The 24,561-nt window shown below is 39.9% G+C and overlaps 2 protein-coding genes and 2 non-coding genes across 4 annotated transcripts; all 4 read left to right on the forward strand.

Annotated features, from left to right (window-relative positions):
• Positions 1-2,299: 2,299 nt before the first annotated feature.
• Positions 2,300-6,747, forward strand: rpl37 (ribosomal protein L37). The gene is made up of 4 exons (XM_086301111.1): positions 2,300-2,376; positions 3,110-3,245; positions 3,540-3,624; positions 6,637-6,747. The coding sequence occupies exons 1-4, from the start codon at positions 2,374-2,376 to the stop codon at positions 6,704-6,706; spliced, it is 294 nt and encodes a 97-aa protein (XP_086157237.1). The 5' UTR covers positions 2,300-2,373; the 3' UTR covers positions 6,707-6,747.
• LOC147326137 (small nucleolar RNA SNORD72) lies at positions 2,957-3,037 on the forward strand. The gene has a single exon (XR_015130673.1). It is a non-coding gene; the product is annotated as a small nucleolar RNA SNORD72 (small nucleolar RNA).
• Positions 4,939-5,017, forward strand: LOC147326138 (small nucleolar RNA SNORD72). The gene has a single exon (XR_015130672.1). It is a non-coding gene; the product is annotated as a small nucleolar RNA SNORD72 (small nucleolar RNA).
• A 4,152-nt stretch (positions 6,748-10,899) lies between the features above and the next one.
• On the forward strand, positions 10,900-24,196 carry LOC147326139 (prostaglandin G/H synthase 1-like). The gene is made up of 11 exons (XM_086301112.1): positions 10,900-11,265; positions 11,366-11,449; positions 16,751-16,867; positions 18,371-18,511; positions 18,606-18,749; positions 19,234-19,415; positions 19,666-19,749; positions 20,673-20,919; positions 21,555-21,841; positions 22,196-22,343; positions 23,042-24,196. Exons 1-11 carry the CDS (start codon positions 11,259-11,261, stop codon positions 23,401-23,403), a joined length of 1,803 nt encoding a protein of 600 aa, XP_086157238.1. The 5' UTR covers positions 10,900-11,258; the 3' UTR covers positions 23,404-24,196.
• The last annotated feature ends 365 nt before the right edge of the window (positions 24,197-24,561 follow it).

Below are 24,561 nucleotides of genomic sequence, written 5' to 3' on the forward strand. Positions count from 1 at the left end.
CAGCATCAGCTCCATAGACAGTCTTCCAGATAATCTTCACCTTCTACACCCGCTTTGAGACGCCCGGGTAAAGCACAGAGAGGAGGCACACATACAGGACAACCTGCCCTTCACCCCCTCCCCTAACTGGCTCATCGGGTCAGGCACATAAAGAACTGAAAGAGGTCAACCCTCACAAGGCAGCAGGACCAAACAACATCCCTGGGCAGGGTCTCCTCAAGCATGTGCCAGTGAGCTAGCTGATGTTCTCAACTTCATCCTCAACATCACCCTCAGCCAGAGCACTGGTGCCCCTTGTTTAAAAAAAGCAACCAGTGTCCTGCTTCCCAAGACGAGCCCGCCAACCTGTCATGAGCACTCACTCTAACCATCATGAAGTGTTTTGAGAGAGTGGTGCTGGCCCACATTCAGAACAGCATTCCGGACACTCTATACTCCCTTTAGTATGTCTACTGATCCAACAGGTCCACCTCAGATCCTACACTTTTCTCTCCCTCACTTATATAGACACACACCTATCAGAACTTCAGTCAGCATTACTACAAACATAGGCTGAGGGATGCGTTGAGGGATGCATCCTCAACCCTGTTCACCTACAAATGGGTCGCCTATCACAAAGATAGCATCATCCTAAAGTTCACGGATGATACTGCAGTAACAGGACGCATGACTGGCAGCAACAAAACCTTGTGGCAACACCAACGCTATGGACCACAAACGCCTGCAGAGAGAGGTTGGGACTGCTGAAAAGAGGATTAGAACTCCACTGCCCTCTCTGCAGAGCATCTACCATCACAGAGTTCATAGGATAGCTGTCTCCATCCTCAGTGACTCTACCTACCCCCAACATGGACTGTTCAGACTTCTACCCTCAGGCTGGAGGTATAAAAACATGAAATCTAGAATCTCCAAACTAAATAACTCTTCCTTTGCTACTCCCATTTGGGCCCCATTATACCTGCTGCAACTTCATCTCACAGTCACTTGTATTCATACAAACCATTAAGGTGCAAGAAGCCGCTGCAGTATTCTCCTGAACAGGTGTGACCACTCAGACAATATCGCTACATAAGTGCTGATATAGGAAGAAAAAAAGTCAAAACTGGAAGCCATTGTCAAGCTTTTTCCCCCCCCACAAATTCTCAGGTTTCCAAACCGTTCCAATATCTCACTGTACATCTGCATGTCTCTGAGCTTCTGTACTGGAATATCATTAAAGTGGTGGTAAAAACCAGCACAATTCTACACTCCTGTCTTCAGCCCAGCTGTGGTGGTGGCGGTTACAAAAATCGAGAGGTGCACAACCAGCCAAAGTGACACAGGATGCGATGTCAAATTCACCGCACGACACCCATGACAACCCCGTCATGGGTGTCACGGCAGGTATAATGGGGCCATTAGACGTCATCTGACATGAGCGTGCAACCATGGTTTTACAACCGTCTGCTTTTTCTCAAGTTACACACAGGTGATTGCCACTCATTACTGTTTCTACTGCACATGCTACTGTAGCATGCTAAAATGTAAATTGTGTAAATGTGTGCATAGCCTTTTGCAGCTCAGTCTTTTTATTTTATTTATATATATTTAGCATATCTTATATTTCTATTGCATTAATTTTATTGTACCTAGTGTAGTTCTTTATAATTGTTTCTACTGTTTTTAAATTATGATTTTTTTTCTATTTTTTTCTGCGGAAAAAAGAAAGGATTTCATTGCATAGGAAACATGTTTCTGTGTAACTTGAATCTAGAAGATAGGGTTTCAAAAAATTGTTCTAGTTTCTAACTAAATATTGAGTTTTAATAGATATTATGAAGTACTGTACAAGTATTTTTAGTTTTTAGGCTACAGACATTAAAAAAAGCAAAAACACAGTTCTTATTTCCTTGAGCTCTTGATGTTTTTATATACAATATCAATGTAAGCCTTATAAAGATGACATGTGTCATACTACGATGTAATAATGAGTGCGTTTCTTCTGTTAACTCATCAAATTCTTATATTTTGAATATCACTCTTAATATTAAATAAATACTAATCTGAAACACGTCTTACTCGACATACAATTTATAGAAAACAAAATAAAACAAAAATACTTTTTTACTATAAGTTTTTTCTTTCATACGGGAATGCGTCCGAAAGGTCGTGTTTTCATTAAATAAAAACATGCACGCCGGTGTCGCCACTCAGACCACCAGTCAGCCGGTAAGTAAATAAAATTATATTTTTGTTTGTTTTTTGTTTTACCTTTTGCACAAAATGCTTTACGGAGGGGTCACATTTCTTTGTTACACAGGAAAAAGCACGGATGTAATTTGATGCAGCTCCAGCTCCTCTTCCGGTCTCTTTTCCCACAGCCACCGGAGAAAAATGGTATGTAGCAGCGCTGGTAGACAGAAATCTCGCAACATCTGTTTAATGTGCCATGTATCTGACACAAACTGAAGCCACTTCTGTGTCGGATAAACACTGTAACCGGTTGGATGACGTATTTTTGAGATAAAGTTTGATTTTAGTAAAAAATACTGTTGTTCCTGTCACATCCATCCAGCACTTGTTTGCTGTCGTTAGCCTTTAGCACAGTTGCACTGAATGGGCTAAATAGTGCTAGAAGAGGACAAAATATCGTAAGCTTGACTTTATCATCGATTGTGGATTTTTCCGGTAATCACAAAAATAAATGCATGGAAAATACATTTACGGTTGTTCGTTGGCAAAATGGCAACCGGTGTTTTTCGCCGATGTTAGCATAGCTAGCATCTTTTTCATGTGGTCCATTTCTTTTGGTAACGTGTACAAAATTAGTGTCGTCAGCCACTGCAGATTTTGTCTGAGGAAAGCACGCCGGCTTTCATTGGCCGTAAAGTAACTATCATTTGAGCATGTGTGGCAAGCTGAGGCCACGAGTTGCTGCAACCACTGTGATTAAGTGTTTGCTACCACCTGAAGTTCAGTCTTGTCAGTGATGTTTTTAAAACACAAATGTCTGAACAAATGACTGCCTGTGATTCCTCCTTTTTCACTGAGACAAGACTGGCCCCGGCCTGGTCTACAATCAGATCTCCTTGAGTTGTCCCTGATCTCACATGTTTGTCTTGCTTCTCAGACCAAGGGGACATCATCTTTCGGTAAGCGCCGGAACAAGACGCACACCCTGTGCCGTCGTTGTGGGTCCAAAGCCTACCACCTGCAGAAGTCTACCTGCGGCAAGTGTGGCTACCCTCAGAAGCGCAAGAGAAAGTGTAAGTAACCTTAACGCATGTAATAGAATACACTGTTTTTAAATGTGATATTGGCAAACTTTATGCTTGCTTCTTGTGTTAGTGTATTTTTTTTATTTTTTGAAATGGCAAAAACCAGCAGGTTGCTGTCTTCCAGCATATTTTAGTGTAACACCCCACTGGTTTGCACCCATGCCCTGTCAAAAAGGCTGGAACTTAACTCCTTATTATGAGCAGCACTGTCAGTATGCTGTTTAGCTCTTCATTGATGTGAAGTGCCATGCTCCCTTGATTTATGGTGCTGTTCATTTTCAGACAACTGGAGCGCTAAGGCCAAGAGGAGGAACACCACTGGCACAGGCCGTCTGAGACACATGAAGGTCGTCTACCGCAGATTCAGGTAAGATGTAAAAAGGAGCAGATCACAAAGTGTTTCAAGGTGTTCGGTGTGTTAATTTATCATGCTTCTCTCTGTCAAAATCTAACAGAGGTGCACACCTCGTTTCCTTTTTCCCCTTAACATGTTTTTGAAAATCGTCACACCGACAGGATTTTATTTTTGTAAAGCTTTGTTTGCTGAAACATCATTTAGGTGTGGATGAAAGGCCAAAACATAGAAAATGGTTTACAATGATACCTGTGTACATGTGAATGTAGCCTTTGTTTTGTTTGGCGGTTTTTATTTCCTTAAAGAATAATAGGTTACAACTGAGGTTACAAGATTTTTTTTCATGCACTAAATAAATTAAATTGCCTTTTCGTCTTATATTAAATTATTGTTAATTACTTGTACCTGAGGGATACAGGTTAAAATTTCCCTTTAGCTTGAAAATGTCGTTTAAAAAAAACTTCCCATGGTGCTGAATGGGTAAACATAAGTTCCACTTCAAGCAAACTTTACTTCAGTTCTTCACTTTCTGAGTCTTAAATTGGTTTTTAGCCTTAGCATCAGTATTACAAAGTTGTCTTGATGACAGGACTCTTAAACGTGTAATGAATTTAAACACCTCAATGAAAATGTTTGCAGGAAATCACAATTTGTTAAACACAAGTAAACCTGGAGTAAATTCACTTGATTTACTAGCTTGATCTATAAACCTTGGATATGTTGACAAGTTGTGTTGATGTGTTTCCAACAGGAAATATAAGCAGGATTTCTGTATCTTCTATCAGCTCGATAAAACCAAATAATTTTCCCACTTTGACAAAAAAAATTGACATAAAAAGATTAATAGTTTATATAAAGATGTCTTATAAGACCATAATATTTGCCTTTTGACTTTAAGGGATGGTAAAATTTGTGTGCACAAGCAAATATTTGTATCAACAATTCAAGCAAGTGTTTACAAAATCTAAGAAAACTCTCAATACTGAACTTGTTTGGCAGTTGTAGTTAGCATACCACTCTTTTTTTTTTTTTCTTTTTTTTTTTCTTCCCTTTTTTTTTATTGGTAGACTTTAAACAGAGTGTTAGGCTTGCAGTGTGCAGATGGGGTTTTTCTTCCCTCTCCCACTTACTCGTCTTGCAGCAGAAAACTGAGCATAAAGAAGTTGCCAAACATTTAGTATTCACACTTCCTATTAAACAGTTTGAACATAGAGTAACGGGGTTGTGTCCTGCTGCAAATCAGGGTTGTCTTGTCATATTTAGCCCACATAGTTTTACTGTCTCACAGACTGGGTGTATGAAAATGAGGTTTGTCTTCCTCAATGCTGCTCACCAATGATGGTGAAAAAAAAATGTCTGAACAAATGAACTTAATATGACATCACTCTTTTCTCTGAGGTGAGTGGCATTTCAAGACAAGTCATATAGAAGGAAATTTTGTCGGTCTTACTACTTCTTGAGAGTAAGTGGCTGGTTAAAACTCGTACGTTTTGATATTTATGTTATCATTTACAAAACATTCAAGCTGCACAGTGAGCAGTTATCCTATTTCAGCTTATGTAAACCAAGTCGATCTATATAGGGGTTTTACTTATTGAATTATTTTTTTAATCTGATGTTAACATATCAGCTGATTTTCCAGACACATGAAGCACAGGAACATTTTCCTAAGATTTGTTGTGTGTAGTAAGTAGCTTTTTGTTGTTTGTGGCATGTTGTCAAAAAGGAAGTTTTAGGGTGCCCCCTGGTGGACAAAGCATGTGTAAGGTTAAACCGTGTTTCTCCCATCTCTTCTTTAAGTGGGGGGGGGGGGGGGGGAATAATTGACCAGCTGTTAATAATATTAAAACAGAGATTGGAAAATGGCTAATAGCGGCTCTTGTTATAACCCCTTTGATAAGATTTATATCAGGCATAAATTATATAACCATTTAATGTAAGAATATGAAAGCCGTACTTAATGGCTCCAATTATGCATTTTCATTTTTGTATTAGTTTATGTAATGATGCTAATAACTTGCTTTTACTCCAATCTGGCAACACAACCTTGGCAGCAGCTGTTGAGTTTCCACTGTCTCAGGCAGAATGCCTGTTTAGCTGCAATTCAGTTAAATCACCTTCACTGGCTCATTAACGCTGGCAGTTACTGCACAGTTTCACAGTTCTAGCTGTTAGAAAATATTCAGTGTAAATAAATAAGGGATGGCGATGTGTGTGTGTGTTGGTGGCATAATGGGTGAAAGCTGCGTGCAAGCCTCACAACAGTTCAAACGTGGCCAAAATTTACAAAACACAGTAGATCTGAGGGCAAACTATCTTTAATCTCCTCTCCGCTGCTTCTGATAACATGAATAATTTACCTGAGCCCAGTCCAGCTAGCAGGCATCGAGTCTGTGTTAAATTGGGACAAATCAGGGAACCCAGTAAATATTTTTAGTAGTTGCGTGGGTGTTTTCTCCTGTCGTGATGATCTTAAGCTTTTACATGTGGTACAGCGGTGACCCTCCAGAAGTGAAGCATCTAAAATGTCTGACTCATTTGGACCTGACATTTGGTGGTCTCCTCCCTCCTGAGCGCTCGGTCTTTCAGTGTTTGAGGTAGAGAGAAGTATTATGTGCTGCCTGTAGGGGAGGACCACGTCAGTACCAACATTGTGTGTAGTTTGTGTATGAAAATGGTTTACTTCCGTTGACTCAGGGATGTGTTTTCCAGAATGACGTTTTTGGTGAAATAAACATTTGCATTCTTAACGTCACAAACTTCCTCCAGTCTCAGTTGTGCCAAGGTGCCCTGCATTTTCTATTCATTCTTCATATAAAACAAGTTAAAATCATTATTTATATTAAGATTTAATCATCAGCATTCAAGCAGGTTAGTTGGGAATAATATTTGGATCGATGTAGTGGTTTTAGCGTTTTTGTAGAATAACAAACAACGTGACTTGGACTTCTTTAGCATGATTACCTCTTAGTAAGACTAGTCTAATATGTCAACAGCATAATCAGTTTTGTTTTTGTTTTTCAGGAATGGTTTCCGGGAAGGCACCACCCCCAAGCCCAGACGCGCTGCAGTGGCCGCCTCAAGCTCATCCTAAAAGACACATTTTTGGTTAAATAAATGTGATGATAAACAGGAGTTGCAGGCTCGTTTTGTGGTCCTTGTTGTCTACCCATCCATCAGTGGCCATAAACAGTGTTGTTGTAAACAGATTTATATACACACACACACTGACTTTGTTTCTTCTTGATTACATTGTATACATCTCCAGTGTAAAGGGGGGGGGAAATCAGGAGTTTGTGAAAAGTGGAAACGAACTTGGAATAAAAGGTTTTCAGTCACATGAGCTGGTGTCTTAATGTTGGAGGTTTTCTTACAAGACCAGCCTTATAAGAGCTAATGTCTGGTTTATGGAAATACTGGGTTAAAATATAACAGTCTCATGAAAGAACACCTATGATACTGTGAAATGGTTTTAAATAAGGACAGGGGTTGTAGACATACAGACTTACAGAAGTGGAAGTACAGTTTTGTTTTGTTTTTTACAACATTGTGGTTGGAAGCACTGATTAAATTAAATTCAGTGAAAGTAAAAAAAACATAATTCATATTAACAGGATTACACAACTCCATGGAGTGCAAACTTGATTATAGTTTACGTTGAAATAATTCTATGCAGCTTGAATGTGTTTAACACAAGCAGCGAAAAACTAGCGCTAGTTGCTATCGTTTATGCCGGGTGCCCTTCCCTCTACATCCAAACAGGAAAATAAGTATAGTTGGGTTCACGTGAGAGGTGTAGGAACCCTAAAGTTGGCTGTGGTGGTGAAAGTGGGGATAAAAAATGTCGGATTTCTGTTTTGAGCACAAGTAGATTTTGTGCTGATGTTGCTCTAAAGCGAACTGCCCTGTGGCTTTAGCATAGCCTGCAGTAAACTACGCAGTATTTCATGCAGCCTTTGAATAATCCGAAGTTGATAAAGCTCAGTTTGTTTTGTGGGAAGTTCGGGGGGTGTAATTTCCAGGGGGGGTTATGACCCCCCCCCCAAATAATCAGACCCAACCAATATAACACCCCCCAATAAAATTATGAACTATCTTGCATAAATAGGCTGTTGATGTTCTTTACTCATTTCAGTTATTACCAGCAAAATAGTTGCATGTTTAATCATGTGGGAATTTACCCAGATTTATTTATTTAGACAGAGATCTTGATCCCACCAATGTTAGGCACAAAGTTACGCCGATGGGTCTATCAAACATCACTGAGCAGTCCTTACCTTTTAACAATAATCTCTCTTCTTCATCTCTTGTCTCTTAAATCTTACAAAGAACAATATCTGGCTAAATCAGTTTAGTAGGAAGCAAAATCACTCAAACCATAAGACACTACAAAACACTTTAGCATCTTATTCCAGGTAAAATATTTTTAAGCATATTGTTCTAACAGTTTGTAAAGTTAAATTATCTGCTTGAAATATCTAACATTAAGCTTCACAAGAAAATATTTTTTATTTGCTCACACACAATGCTATGATAGACTGAAAGGCTGTGTGAAACAGAAAAATGGAGACAGACTCTTGGCCAGTCATGTAGTCAGAAGCCCCAAAACACACACACTAACAGGGAAGAGAGAAATCATAAAGGGGTAACAATAATCTGGAGGTTGTGTAATCCTCATCGTCCCATTTTCTTGTGGGAAACACAAATCTGTTTGTATGTGTAGGAAAAATGTTGGTGAGAAAAAGTTGTGCTTATAAAAGTGTTGTGAAAGAAAAGAGACCAACTCCAGTGACGTGAAGACCCTACAATAACACAGAGAAACCCCAACAAGCAAATGACCCCTATTTTAACAAGTACTTAGTGACAGTAGGAAGGAAAAACTCCCTTTTAACAGGAAGAAACCAGGCTCAGGGAGGGTTGGCCGTCTGCTGCGACCAGTTGGGGGTGAGGAGAAGAAGACGGGACAAAAGACGTGCTTTGGAAGAGTGCCAGAGATTAATAGAAGAAAAAGAAAATACGCATTCCTGTGGAAAAGCTAAAGCTAATAGTATCCTAGCATGATTCAGCGTAACAATACTAGCCTGCAGTGTTTTCATTGACATGAATTCAGTTGAGGGCTGAACTGTTTCCAAGCCGCAGCTGGTCTGAACATCTGTACACACAGGAGAGTCAGTGAGGCGAAGTTGTTTATTGGATACAACATTGCTTAAATATCAATTAGTCTGCCCACTGATTGCTTTCGGACAGAACTGATCTAGATACTAGAGTTAGTATTCGGTGGTCCCAGAGCTGGCCTTTTTTCAAGCTACCCAAAGTCGCTAACAGCACCCATGCCTGCATAGTATAAGTGCAGCTGGAAGGCGAATAGCAATTAGTTGCTGTGTAACATCCTCAATGACAAAACAAGTCTAAATATTTAAATAATATAAATAATGCAGAAATTTCTCAGAGGAAAGTCTGTTTACAAATGAGTCAAAATACAGAGTTGGAAATTCCCCAAGAGGCATCGCAGTGGAGAAAACAAGCGGTAGGAAGTATGTGGTGATTTCTCAACAGAGGTTTCCTTGAGACATGAAATTACCAACAATCTGAATATGGTGATTACCAGATAGAGATGATGGATGTTCAAAGTATTCCTGTTACCAGTAAATCCAAACATTTTCTAAGAAGTTGGAAAGCTTCTTAGAAAAACTTTGCAGATACAACACCAGAGCCTCGGGAGCTGCTTTCAGCACTGTTCCCAATTGCCTGTGCTTATGCATGCGTATGCTGACAAATGTAATCTACCGGGCAGTCTGTCAAGTTGATTTACAGCCTCTTTGTGTGTAGGGGTAGGATGGCTTCAATCACAGATAAGCCTCGAAGGCTTTTGCAGCAGCTGTAATTCCCAACATTCTTCCTGATGCTGTGGCAGAGTTTCTCCTTTGCACTGGCAAAATAATCCTCCACCTCTGTGAAAACTGTGTTGTCCTTTCATATTTTTAACTTGTAAATCTGCCGCATGGCCAATGCACAGTCACTCACTGACTTAGCATATATCAGACAACCTAATTCAAAAATGATGCATGAACGAGTCACTTTAAACTGACAGTAAAATGCTTTTCTTTCTTTTTAAATACAGTTGAATGCTGTGAATGCTGCAGCACTGCAAAGACTCATGGGAATGTAAATGTCTAACAGGATTCGCTTACAAGTGCTATTATTAAGACTTTGTAGGGCATGTGTGAAGTGGTTTAAAGTGCTCGCGTGGACAGGAGAAGAGTTAAGGTTTAATAAACAATGGACCTCCATGTTTCTAGTTATTAATGTTCTCCAGCCAGTTGTTTTAGAGCAGACAAATGTTGAATCAGGGAACTGAGACGATTCTTATTTCTGTCATATTCTGACACAGACAAACACACAAAATACATAAAAGTTATAAATTGATTGATATGTCACATTGAGTGGCATAAGTATTTGATCCCCAAGCAAAACATGACTTAGTATTTGGTGGAGAAACCCTTGAGAAACTTTATAAACAGTTTAGGGTTCTTTCCTGCCACTTGGCAACCGCCTCGTGGCTCAGTCTATTGGCCCTTCAGTGTGATGAAGTCGACCTTAGCAGAAAAACACGCCAAACGTTTTCCACCTCCGTGCTTGACTTGTTCGAGTTGAGTTTGATTTTGGTTTCATCTGACCACAGCACTTTTTCCCAAGCTTGTTGTTGGCCTTACAGCCCATTCCAGTCTTGTGCAGATGTACAATCTTTGGTCTGGCCCATGGTGGTGAGAATAGAAGAAATTGATTTTGTGCAAAGGTGAGCTTTTAATACAATGAGCTGACAGGTATGTCTTTTATGTAATGTGTTGTTTTCTGGATTTTGGCTGAGATTCTGTCTTAATCTGACTTCCTGACTTCTTCTAATGGCGCCATCATGACTTCCTCTGAACTTTCATAAACTCCAGTGGCAGAGGTGACATTAAATCCTTGGCTTATCTCTCTGAGAGTTTATCCACGGCTGCTTTTCCCTCATCTCAAGCAAACATCCGAGGCAGGATGTAAAAAGCACCTGCCAAGAAACCACTCAGTTGGAAAAGTTTATTGTTCTTCTCAGTGCAGGGGAAGTGTCCTTATTAGTGTGCCATGTTAGTCCAGACTGAAATATCTCCACAACATTTTGTGTCTTTTTTATGGAAATGCAATGGGTGATGTTTTATTACGTTATACCCAGAAAAAAATGAACCAATATTAAAGACATTAAATTGAAACGATTACAGCGTCTAAAACTATTTAGCTCCATGATTTACAAGGCTTTACAATCTTAGAAGACCTTAAAACAGTTAACATGGCAATAGAAAGTTAGGCAGTATTTAGGAAGTAGGGCCACTGATCACCAGTAGTAGGCGGTAAAGAGCGGGGAAACCCGCACTTGGCTCCAAGTCACCGTCGCTCTTTCTCTCCCCTCTCCGGGGGCCATAAAGGCGCAGTGCAGCTTGGCTGTGCTCACACACAGGAGTAACCTGTTGGATAGCTGGTTTTGCTTCTCTTTCACGCTGACCCAACACCCGGATCGTCTCCATACTCCTGATCTTGTGTTTACCTGCAAAATCTGGATCCCTGCACCTTCCCACCCGTTGTATGAGTTGGTATGAAAAACTCCTGCTGGAATGAGAGGTAAGTAGAGATCGAGCCCTTTACGTAGAGGTGCTGCTCGGTGATTTGATGTTTCAGCTGCTGGACACGAAACTGACTGACTTTTAATCATGTGGGGAAGCCTCTGTCCTAGGATCAGCCTGTGCGCTTTTGTTGCTGCTGCGGGAGCCTGCGTGTCGGGGTGATGACGTTACCTCGAGCACAGGTAGGTAAAGAGGACTGGTGGGGTTTGATGCTCTGACTTATAGCATTACCTGTTATTTGGAACATTTGCTGCTTTAATAACTGCAAAGTCTGCAGCAAGAAACACACGCAGTCTGTGTTTTGACTAACACTGGTTGATATCAGGGCTTTTTTCTGAGTGATGTGAGTGAAGCTGCCAGCAGCTACACATTCGTTTAACCCCGATAATAAAGACAGGCACTGGTACAGTAACATGACATCATCCGCTGGAAGACTAAGGAAAAGATTATTCGCGAGTAAGGAGGCCTGCTGTTGGAACTCCTTTTAATTTAAATTCAAGTGCAGGCTGAGTATTTCTTAATGTTTTTCTATATAAGGTAGGATTTCAACACTGAGCACGGGATCATTTGTCAAAGTGCTTGGATATACGTTTTGAAGACCCTTGAGGAGACCAGGCATTTCCTGCCTGGCCCATGTGGGCACTTTTTCCATCTCTCATGTCTTACACACGTAATGCAGCATGATCAGCTCTAACTTATTTCTCATGCCGACTCCACCTTTTGAGCACCGCCCTTTTCAGAATGACATTTTTTCAGGATGACATATTTACGCTCATTGTCTCCAACGGAAGACTCGCGCACAGAGATTTATGTCTAGTCACAGGAGAAAACTTTCTCCATAGACTAACTTACTCCTGGTGATTTATGTCTACATTGAATTTAATAGTGCTTTTTGGAAGGTCTATGCAAGATAAAAGATGTGTGTGAGAGATTTGAGAACGAGAGAGATTTGAACTTCTTCTGACCTCTCAGGCAGTGTGTATGCAGTTTACACAGCTGTCAGATGTAGTTACACATTTGTTAAGTGTGGAGGATCGAGGCCAGGAGGTGGCTTGGAGAGACATGAATCCACATGTGCACGAGGAAGTGTTCCATGCCGCACTGTTTTTACTCAGAAGAGCTTGGATGTGTTGTTTATCTTGCAGTTCCAATAAAATGCATAAATGAAACCCTGTACCAAGAACTGATCTAACGAGTTATGTAATTGTGGTTATCAGTGTATGGATCTTGGAGAGAAAGAATGCCTGGCCGGCCTTATCTGTCATCATAATGTAAATTAACAGGATTTACTCTCACCCGGAACTTGCATGCAGAAACTTGCGCGTCAGTAGTTTAGACGCCATCCCCCACCAACACCCACCTCCCCCACCAGCACCACCCACCTCCTCCTCACTCTGCTTCTCTGTGTGTGTCCGAGAACAAAGGTCTTTTCATGCGGATGGTTTTTCCCACACTGGTTTATTAAACTTGTAAAGAAGTGTACGATTATCTTTTATTTGAAACCTTGGATAACTAAGGGTCTTGCAAATGCGTGTAAAAAGAAGAATAATTTATATAGGGACTATATAACACAGGGAACTAAGAATGCGGAAATGAAATATAAAGTTTATAAAAATAAGTTGGTATTAATATTGAGGAAAGCCAAGAAAGACTATTATAATAAACTTTTTCAGGAAAACAAGAATAATATTGAGGGCATTTGGAATATTTTTAAAGAAGTATTGGGTAACAAGAACACACCCTCAGATCGGTGTATTTATTTTATTAAGAATAATCAAGTTGTCGATAATAAGACTGAAGTAGCAAACGAATTTAATTCCTTTTTTGTAAATGTTGGACCTACTTTAGCAAATTTAATTAGAAAAAATGACGACCCAGAATATGAAGTTTGGAAAGGAGAAAGTAGAGTGGTTAATTCTATATTCTTAGCTGATATTACCATAAAAGAAAAAGTAGCAATTGTAGAAAATTTTAGAAATAAAAAATCTACTGACTGTGATGGTATAGACATGGTTATAATTAAAAAGACTTTAGACTGTATAAGTATTCCTCTATGCTATATTTTTAATCTCTCGTTATAATCAGGAGTATTTCCTGATCGAATGAAAGTGGCAAAAGTGATACCCTTATATAAATCAGGAGATAAGCATAGTTTTAACAACTATAGGCCAGTGTCTCTTAATTTTGTCACAGTTTTCAAAAGTGCTTGAAAAACTTTTTGCGCAAGACTTGATAGTTTTATTGAAAAAACCAACTAATAAATGAAAATCAATTTGGATTTTGTAAAAATAGATCAACGGCATTAGCATTGTTGACTTTCATTGAAGATATTTCATCTGCAACCCATAATAATAAATACACAGTTGGGGTATTCGTTGATTTAAAAAAAAGCTTTTGACACGTTACAACATTTTATTTTGATTTCTAAATTGTATAATTATGGTGTGAGAGGTGTGGCATTGACTTGGTTAAGGAGTTATTTAGAAAATATGTACATTATCTCGGCAATACCTCTGAAAGATTGAAGATTGTATGTGGGGTTCCTCAAGGTTCTATTTTAGGACCTAAACTTTTTAATTTATATATTAATGATATCTGTGAAGTATCAAAAAGGTTACATTTTATTTTATTTGCAGATGACACAAATTTTTATTGCTCTGGAGAGAATTTGAAAGATTTGGTTGAAATTATGACTTCTGAGATGTTAAGATTTAAAAAATGGTTTGATGTAAATAAATTATCTTTGAATCTGACAAAAACGAAATTCATGATATATGGCAATCGTGTAAAGGAGGAAGAAGTCATTATGTCCATTAATGCAGAATTGATTGAAAGAGTTACTGAATTTCGCTTTTTGGGTGTAATAGATGAAAATTTGACGTGGAAATCACATATTGAGTATATTAGAAAGAAGATGGTTAAAAACATTTATATTTTGGGAAATGTAAAAGATTTATTAGACCAAAAAACAATGCGCATTTTATATTTCTCATTGTTTTTCAATACTTTAGTTACTGTGTCGAAGTTTGGGGAAATACATATGAGAATACTATAAAACCTCTAAACTTATTACAGAAGAAAGTGATACGAATGATTCATAACGTTAAATATAGAGAACATACAAATAAATTATTTATAAAATCAAAATTATTAAAATTAGGAGATTTAGTCAAACTATAGACACTATTAATTATGTTTAAGGCTAAAAGTAATATTTTGCCTTCTAAGTTACAAAGAGTATTTTTAACGTGTTCGGGGGGAGAAGATAGCAGAAGGAAATTTTATTTTAAGCATCAGCTAGCTAGGACTACACAAAGATTAATGAGTCCAACGGTTAGGGGTATACAACTGTGGAACTCTCTTCATTATAATTTAAAGAGTTGTATAAATTTACATTGTTTTAAAAAGTGTTACATGTCTAAAACGATAACTCAATATGAAGAATGTGAATGAAATTGGAGTAAAAGGATCCATTATTTTTTGTTTCAGTTATTTTATTTACTTATCTTTTCTCCTTGTTACTATGTGGAGTGGTATATTCTGATTGTAAATTTGTTGTTTGGTTTGAGTTAGGACTGGAAATAAGTGTTAATGTTAGTTTGTTCCTTGACTTTTGGTGCCCACTTGCAATATAAGTTGGATTGTAGATAGGGGGCAGGGTTTAATAAGAATATATTCTTCTGCCTGCTCCTTTTCACACATGGTTGCAGTGCTTTACTGACAGAAAGTGTAGTTGGTTTGTTTGAAAGAACTAACTGTGGAAACTGTTGACCAAGTGTGAAATAAATAAATAAATGAAAATGAAAATTATCTGTTATCATAGGAATCCTTTCTAATGGAGCACATTATGCACTCTTTGGGTAGATGGGAAGAAACCAAAGGAAAAGCCGCTGCTGGCTGTTAAAAACGATGCAGGTTTAACAAACTTGTACACGGGCTTCACATTTAACACCCTCCATTCATCTCATATATAAGTCTATGAGTTGTATGATTGGTTGATTAAGAATTGATTTCTGATTGCAAGGGGACAAGCAATAAGTACTTTAAATGTTAAAAGTAATGTTAAATCAAAACAGAATCTTGTGTATAAAAAGCAGCTGGTTGTGGTGGCTCTGGCCAAACTGAGTGTCAGCCGTGAAACAGAAAGCTCTGAAACTGAGTTCTTCCCAGGAAATTCACGCAAGGGGTCACTAGAGGCTGTAATCCAGACTATGTGTGGAAAATAGTTTACCATCAAACTGCATGTGCCAGCTTCATTTTACTACAAAGGAGTTTAATAAGAACAGCTAAGCATCCATGGTACAATCAACTGTCCATGTACACACACCTGCCAGGGAAGAACAGAACAGAACAACTCAGCTGTCTATTAGCCAAAGTACGAATGAGCATATTTCCCAAAGGTCAAACTTGCATGTTAAAGAAGTACAAGAATCACTTTGAGAGCACAAACCTCCACCAGGGCAGCTGACTCTCTCTTTACTTTTAATTTCATTCATTCTGATTTCTTTGTTCTTTTTTAACATATGGTTACTAACATATGTTAGTAGGTAATGGATAATAGATAATGATTTATAAATAACTGGACATGAGAAACTTGTATATTTCTGAGTGAAAAGACAGCTCATTCTCCTTCTCTTGAACTTTCTTTAAATATCTAAATGTAAAAGTGAGATCTGAGGTCAAATGTGACAAAATGTTTGAATAAAAACTGTAATAATCCTCATATACATCATTCCCAACGCGTTGCCTATATGTGGTCAATATAAACAATGGCAGTAAGAAATTGTTAACATGAGCGCGCTCTACACATTTACAAAGTTTTATCAGAACTCATTTAAGACTTCTTTTATCCAAAACTCAAAACGCTACCAAAAGCATAACCTCCTCGGCGGAGGTAACAGTGTAACGCTTTATGTTATCGAGTAAAATGTGCAATAGTACTCCAACAATAAACTTGGTACCCAGTTATGTGGGTCTTCTCCAGAATGCTTTCCTGAGCAACGATTAGTGCTGTATAGAGCAAATTTCCAAGACTGTCACATTTATGTTGATGTGACACCTGGTGCCGTTTTTCTCACATTGTGTCAGTGATTAATACAAAATTCCTGTAAAGAACAAAAGTTGCGCTTGGAGCAAGAACTTGTTCACCTTGCCTAATCTGCAGAGGTATTTTTTAAATAAAAGCATGTTTCCAGTAGTGCAGTCTAAGATTCCATCTGTCTCTGATTTCATGTCTGGCTCTAAGGCTTTCTTTTATTCTTTTCCTTTTCTTTGCGTGGGCATTTTCAAATAGCGGTCTGAACTTGCTCGAAGGCAGATGGTTTTGCATGGAATACCACAGGAAGTGCCGGTGCCGCTTCAATATTTGATCTCTCTTTCAGTTTATTTCCATGCCACCGCTTCATATATAATCGGCCTACCTGACGTTCAAGTATTTCCAAATGATCTTCACATGAGTTTTCTTTTCTCTTTATTTTCCACAGTCAATCCATGCTGTTCCTTCCCCTGTCAGCACTGGGGTGTGTGCGTCCGGTACGGTCAGGACAAGTATGAGTGTGACTGCACTCGTACCGGCTACTACGGAGAAAACTGCACAGTCCGTAAGTCCGTTTTCCTCTGTGAGAGTGGTGCTCATATCCTCTTTTATTGCTGTACCTTTTAGGAATTTCAACTATTTAACTTAACATAAAACCAAAGGGTTTTGAAAAAAAAAAGGTTTAATTTCATAGCCCCAGGCTGTCAGCGTTAAAACGTCTGTCTAGACAAGTATTTGGGAAAATTGAAGGAGCGTGGGGAAGTGCCAAGAAGAGAGCAGCTGGATTAACAAAGAACCCTCACATGCTGTAGTTCCCAGTCATTTGTTATGTATTTGGCAGACATTCGCACACTGAGTGTAATAACAGTTAATCACTGCTTTGATTGTACATGGAAAGAAAAAGACAATAGGAGCAGGAGTAGGAAAGAAAAGGAAGGAAAGGAGTATTGGACAGGAAAAGGAGTTACATGTAGACCAATGTTTTCACTTGTTGTGTAACGCAGAATAGACACACATATTGCTCATGTAGCTCCAAAGAAAATATTATGACATCTTTATGGAGCTACCAGCCAAGTGAAAGGAACAGTTTCACATTTTTGGGAATTACACTCTTTCTTTTTTCAGGGTTTTTTGTAACAAGTAGGAATATATAGGAATATGATACACCAATACTTATTTGTCCTGTTAATAATACACTTTTGATAAAATCAGAAGCCTGTGGTATGACACAAAAACTTGTATTGTCCTGCTTTCTCCAGCTCGTGTTAAGCCTTTTTCACAATGTGTTCAGTTTGTTATCGTTTAAAGGTAAATGGACTGTACTATACTCTACCACACATTCACACTCTGATGGATGCATTGGAAAACAACTTGGGGTTAGTATCCTGCCCAACAATATTTGGCAGACTGGAGCAGCCGGAGATCGAATCTTCAACCTTCAGATTAGCCATTTGTATGTGAAGTCCCATTCTGAAGCCTTGAGATGAGCATTTTACTCATCATATGTCATATAATTATTCTTAGGCTTGGGTTAACCTGATAGAGTAGCAAAAATGAGCCAAACCCCAGTAATTTGTGCTGCTTCTGTACTTTAATGCTACCGCAACCCTACTTTGGTGCATAGTGTGGATTTGATTACATCTACAAATCCGTAGTGGATGTAATCAAAATCAAAGTCATTAACCCTAGATTTTTGGTGGAGTAGCCCTAAAACCACATAATAAGATTCTCATGTTGATGTTTTGGTTTAAACATAAGCACATTTTTAAGGTGTTACAGCAAAACCAGCTGACGCAGTAAACTTGGAGTTTTTGGGGCCCCGAGGGAGGCCGATAATGAGACAGAACTGCCATTATATTTCACGTCATTCAGTAATCCACCGACTCCAGAGGTGTGGGTGGCAATTCAGAAGTCTTGATCCTGGTTTTAAAAGCAAGACCATGCCTGCCAAGTGTTCTGCTCCATAATGACATAACGACTTTGTTATTTAGAGTAGATTTCCAGATCCCCAGTTGCCATGACTTCCAGTAATAACAAGACCGTGTCTCGTGATGTTCTGCCATTCCAGCCGAGCTTTGGACCCGAGTGCGTCAGTTTTTCAGGCCCAACCCAGGTGTGGTGCACTACATTCTCACCCACTTCCACTGGCTCTGGGACATCATCAACCACACTTTCCTGCGGGACGTCCTCATGCGGCTGGTGTTAACAGGTCCAGAGTCAGCAAACTTATTGTAGAGAAATTCATTCTGGATGTTTTTTACACGTTCTGTGTATCTAATACATCTGTTTTTTTGTACCAACAGTGAGGTCAAACTTAATTCCCAGCCCTCCAACCTTCAACTCCAAGTATGACTACCTCAGCTGGGAATCCTACTATAATCTGAGCTACTACACTCGACTTCTGCCTCCGGTGCCAAAGGACTGTCCCACACCTTTGGGGGTGAAAGGTTAGCTTCCAAGGAGCCACATTTTGTAATTAGGGGAGTGTGATAGAAATTGAATACCAAATCGACACCCAACAAGCGGACTGAAACATGACTCAACATGAATCAAACTTTGCTAGTCATGGTTTAAAATCCCTTGTTATTTTTGTTATACTGCCCCCAAGAGGCCAGTGTCTGCTATTGCTCATTTAAATGTGCTTTGTCAAATGATGGTTGATGATTCTGTTGATTAAGAGTATAAATTTAAACATCTGACAACAAATGCTGGCATCAAATGTAAGCTCACATAGTTCCAAATTTAAATCCACATTTTTATGCAAAGAGTGTAGTTTAAGGATTGCTTTTATCCATATCTTGACCTTGGACTGCGCAGAAGTGCAGTTTAACATGTCAGCTGTGTCAGAGCTTCAGTATTATGGCTTGAGTCGGGTGTATCTGTGTTTTTCCCCCCCGGTATGGTGCGTGATGCTGTGGTGTTTCTCTTCAGGCAAGGCTGGGCTACCTGACCCTGAGGTGTTGGTTGAGAGGCTTCTGAAGAGAAGGACGTTCCGACCCGATCCCCAGCGCACCAGCCTCATGTTCGCCTTCTTCGCGCAGCACTTCACCCACCAGTTCTTTAAGACCTTCAATCGCATGGGCCTCGGCTTCACTAAGGCTGTCGGCCACGGGGTCAGTCCATCCTGATCTTTGGTGTGCAGCACATTAGCTTTATTAAGGAGTTAGTGTTATATACATAGCATAAGAGCAGAGGGAAACTTCTAGTCTTGATTCTGTCTTTTTGTTAAATTTCAGCAGTATAATTTACATTATGAAGCTGGAGGTTGGTGGAAGTTGGAGGGTAACTCCAGATGAAGTAGCAGCGGCTTTTTACAATTACACCTCTGATGCTTTTTTTCGTTCTCTCCTGCAACTCAAACAGGTGGACGCAGGACACATTTATGGAGACAGCCTGGATCGTCAGCTAAACCTCAGGCTTCTCAAAGATGGAAAGCTGAAATATCAGGTAAAGTCATTTGCAGACTTATATCTGACTGCTTTATTAGGGACGCCTGTTCAACTGCCCCTTAAGTGATCTAATCAGCCAATCACATAGCTGCAATCACTGCTTGCAGACATCCGACATCGTGATAATCGACTTCAGCCTGCTTTCATTTCAGCCCGTTGTGTGGCAGGGCTCATCAGCAGATGTCAGAGAAGTGGAGTAGCTTGCATCCAATCAGTGGTGCTGCTCGATAAAAACCCTCCGAGCTCAATTGCACTGTACTGATTGTACTGATTACACACACCACGGTTAGCTGAAGTTCTCTCCTTGTTTCCCTCATTTAAGATAAATATGTTTTTAAGTGGAATTTGTGTGCATCTCCTTTTGTGTTCAACCCGGTTTGTAACAACATGTTGAACTGCTGAAGTTCAAAGAGAGCATCAGGGTGGGGGCAAAAGGTGGTGTAAGTCATTTTGAACGTGGCGTGGTTGTTTGTTTTGGATGCCTGCAGTTCGTGTGGGCTCACCAAAATTGAGTAATAGAAGAGTGCTCAATTTCAGAGCAAGGCTTTGTGAAAACATGGACAGATCCTGGCTTGTATCGACGGCTGCTGCTGGTGTGAGGGATATTTTTCTTGGCAAACTTTGGGCCACTTAGAACCAACTGAGCATCATTTCAACACCACAGCCTACCTGAGTATTGTTGCTGTGTATGTTCATCCCTTTATCACCTCAGTGTACCCATCTTCTGTTGGTTCTATTGGTCCAACCTGGTACTAGCAGGGTGTAGTTAATGAAGCAGCCAGTGAGTGTACATGTTGATTTAGAAGCGCAACTGTCAGTTCTGCAGTTCTTTTTAAAATGAAATACTTGATCTTCATTAACATTGTGAATTACAGATGACAGTGACTTGTATCATCATTCTTTCTTTTTCTGTCCGGTCAGTTAATTGATGGAGAGATGTACCCTCCCAGTGTCGCTGATGCATCTGTTAGAATGAGCTACCCTCCCGGAGTCCCCGCTGAGGCTCAGATGGCTATCGGTCAGGAAGTCTATGGACTTCTCCCTGGTTTGGGAATGTACGCCACGCTGTGGCTGAGGGAGCACAACCGAGTCTGTGATATATTGAAAGCGGAGCATCCCACCTGGGACGATGAGCAGCTTTTCCAGACCACACGGCTCATTATTATCGGTGAGTTAGACACAGTTCAAAAGGAACAGTGAGCCTGGCATTGCAGACTTCAAGTGTTTAGTGCAAGTGGCTAGGACATGTGACAGTTCACTGCTTTTTCTAATAACAAGTTAACTAGTTTAAATAAAATTTAGCAAAACATGTTGGATTTTATACTAAATTTGGTTTAAAAATGACTTCTTTTTTTTTCTTTTTTGAAAGTTTGAGCCAGACTTGCTCCTTACCAGCATCTGCGAGGTGTAGTGGTTAATACGTTTGCCTTACACAGGAAAGAGCCTCAGTTTGATGTCGGGAACAGACTCAAACCCAGCCTCAAGTGGGTCATAAGATGGTGTACTTCTAGTACTGGTCTCAAGTCAAGATAAATGTGAAGGTTGCATCAGGAATAACATCTGGCATAAAATCTGTGCCTAATTGAAAAACATCTGCTGTGGTGATCATTTGGGGAAATAACAAGCAGTCTTTTGCCTTAAGCAACCACTGAATTCCGCACAGGTGTAGCCAGAGCCTGTTCTTTACACTAAACTATTGCATTTAATTATGTATTGTTTTTTTGGTAAACTTTGTTTGTTTAACTTGAGGTCGAGCCACTGTCTGCTTGGTGCATTTTTCTTTAATCCCTTTGCTTCTCGAAGGCGAGACCATACGAATCGTGATAGAAGATTACGTGCAGCACCTCAGCGGATACCTGCTTCAACTCAAGTTCGATCCCACCCTGCTGTTCGGCTCTCCCTTCCAGTACGGCAACCGTATCGCTCTGGAGTTCAGCCAGCTCTACCACTGGCACCCTTTGATGCCCGACAGCTTCTTAATAAATGGGGACGAGCTGTCATACGAACAGTTTCTCTTCAACACGTCTGTTCTGACGCACTACGGCGTGGAGGCCCTCGTGGATTCCTTCTCCAGGCAAATTGTTGGGCAGGTAGCAAACGGCACATGTTGTGTAATTGTAACACACAGTTATGGTGCATTTTTACAAGTTAGAGTTGTTTGGACGTCTGTGTTTTATAACTCGCTTTGTAACCATCAGCAACTGAAGTGTTGCACAATTCAGTGATCCATGTTTAAGGATTTCTGGCAGTCACACAAAGTTTTCCTGTTTTGCTTTATCATACTCTGCGAGTGATCGCACGCTGACAGCTTGTTTTCGTACTGATAAGCTGAGGCTTGTGCAGACTTCTGCAGTAAGCCACTTTGTACCTAACTTCTCACAGGATGTCTTTTGACTGAGGTCACTCCATATTGGTTACTTACTTCTCCCACCGTTGACCCACAGATTGGCGGTGGGCACAACATCAATGCGATGGTCACCAAAGTAGCCGTTGGGACCATCAAGGAGTCCCGTGAACTTCGCCTCCAGTCTTTCAACCAGTACAGGAAGCGCTTTAACCTCACGCCATACACGTCATTCAGGGAATTCACCGGTAAGGCAAATGATTCTGTGTCTAGCTCATATGGCACAAATTTTAGAAGTCCACGCAAACAGCTGGACGGACACTCCTGGAATTAATGGCATCTGCTCTCTTTTTGGAGCAATTTTTAAAGCACTGGTTTTGTCAAAGTTATTTTCTTCCCACTGCTGTCCTCTGAAGGGTAGCGAGGGGATGCATTTGCATCAGAATCTCTATTTACATGTCATGAACTCCACTGAGTGTCCACCTTAAACAGTCATGTGCCGATTTACATCATGCAGCTCCCTGACATAGAGAGATTTTCAAAGAGCTTACAACTCCAGTGACTCCGTGATGAAGATGGAGAAAGACTGTGATAGTTCATAAAGCCTGAAAATCCACGAAAGAGGTGTTTTAAGCCATAGTCAGTGAATTCAGTAGCTGCTGATTGGACCCCTTGAAGAAGCAGCAGTAGGCCTACAAAATAAAATCAAAGCCGGGGGAAGGCTTCATCACCTGGTCATGAAATTTCACAGCAGTGTGTCTCACTCTATTGGAGGAGCTCTGTAGAAAACCTCCCTGTCAAAACTAATGTGCTGAACTGATCTGCCAGCCTTACAGCAGTATTGGTTTAAAACCTGCAAATATTATCTGTAAAAATCTGTACTGTAATGATGTCGATGACCTGCTTCATAAACATCCTATTTGACATATTTGGTCACTTTTTGCAGATAATGAGGAGATAGCACGAGACCTCGAAGAGCTCTACGATGACATTGACGCACTGGAATTTTACCCCGGCTTGTTGTTGGAGAAAACACGAGCGTGGGCCATATTTGGAGAAAGCATGGTGGAGATGGGTGCCCCCTTCTCCCTTAAAGGCCTCCTGGGAAACCCTATATGCTCGCCGGAATACTGGAAGCCCAGCACCTTTGGAGGAAAGGTGGGCTTTGAAATAGTAAACTCTGCCACACTCAAGAAGCTGGTGTGTCAAAACACCAGAACGTGTCCTTACGTGTCATTTAGAGTACCAGCAGAAGAGAAGCAAGAACACGGGCGAGAAGGTGACAGAGCGCAGACTGATGAGCTATAACCTTTGCAGACATCAGAAGGTTGTTTTGTTTTTGTAAGATCATTATATGAAGGTAAAAGAGGCGGCTGCTAAATAAAACAATTTTAAAAAATTTGTGTTACAGATGTTTGCTTGGAAAACATCAGTAATGCTTGCTTGAACATCACTGGAGAGTCACACAGGAATCAAGAGCTCAGAATGAAATCAAATATGCCTTTTCCTTTATTTTGCTCACTGTCTCATACACTTGAACACAAATACATGAGGAATAAACATGTTTTTTTGTCAATAAAACTTGTGTCCGAAGACTGAAATGATCACAATACCTGTTCGCACTGTCCATCAGTAAACGTTTGTACTGTCTGCAGAATTATTTTGAAAGATCTCATTGCAGCTCAGCATAAAGACTGAAATAAAACTGCCCATTCATTCAAACGTACTCAGGCTTCAACATTATTTACGACCCAATGATCATTATCTCTCATGACTGTTTGTACCCCACCCACATTACTCACCCACTGCATCTCATAAAACCAGTGTATTCTTTGGCTTAAAGTTGAACACCAATGATAGCTGATGAGAGAGACCTGCCCAGTGCTATGTAACTGCAAGTTTTCTTTTTTTCTTTCTTTCTTTTCTTTTTTTTTAATAACCAGGGTGCACAGCGTGGTTTAAAATACACATATAACTAAATTGCCCTTGCTTCATAGTTTAAAACATGTGTTCTTGCTACATGCACTTCTGCATACATACATATGGGATTATATATGTCCGGAAAAACCACATATACAGTCTGTATGTACCTGCTATTAGTCTTTTCAGATGATTTGCATTGTGTAATCGTTTATATAAACATGGGAATGCAAACCCGTATCTTTTCACTGATTTCAGACAGCTTTTGTGAAAAATATTTAAAAGGAAGAAGGAATGATAAAGTCAAAATATTTAGCTTGGCACTGATTGTAGAAGCCATAGCAGCACTCTTTATGCCCTCTAGTGGTGAAATAGGGAGTTGCATAGTTTATCTTCCAGCAACTTCCCGCACCTCATGTGTTGTCTTTAGGCGCCCTCGGTAAAGTCCAAACTCACAATAAAGTCAAAACTAAATATTACAGTGTCACCACAGTGGGTTGACATATTAGTTTGGATGGAAACAGTATCATAACTAACTATTTAGAA

This window comes from Aulonocara sp. 'chitande type north' Nkhata Bay, linkage group LG7 (assembly GCF_057382095.1).
Source record: "Aulonocara sp. 'chitande type north' Nkhata Bay isolate Kocher_YH1m ecotype deep benthic linkage group LG7, A_spYH_male_GT1.1, whole genome shotgun sequence".
NCBI lineage: Eukaryota > Metazoa > Chordata > Actinopteri > Cichliformes > Cichlidae > Aulonocara > Aulonocara sp. 'chitande type north' Nkhata Bay.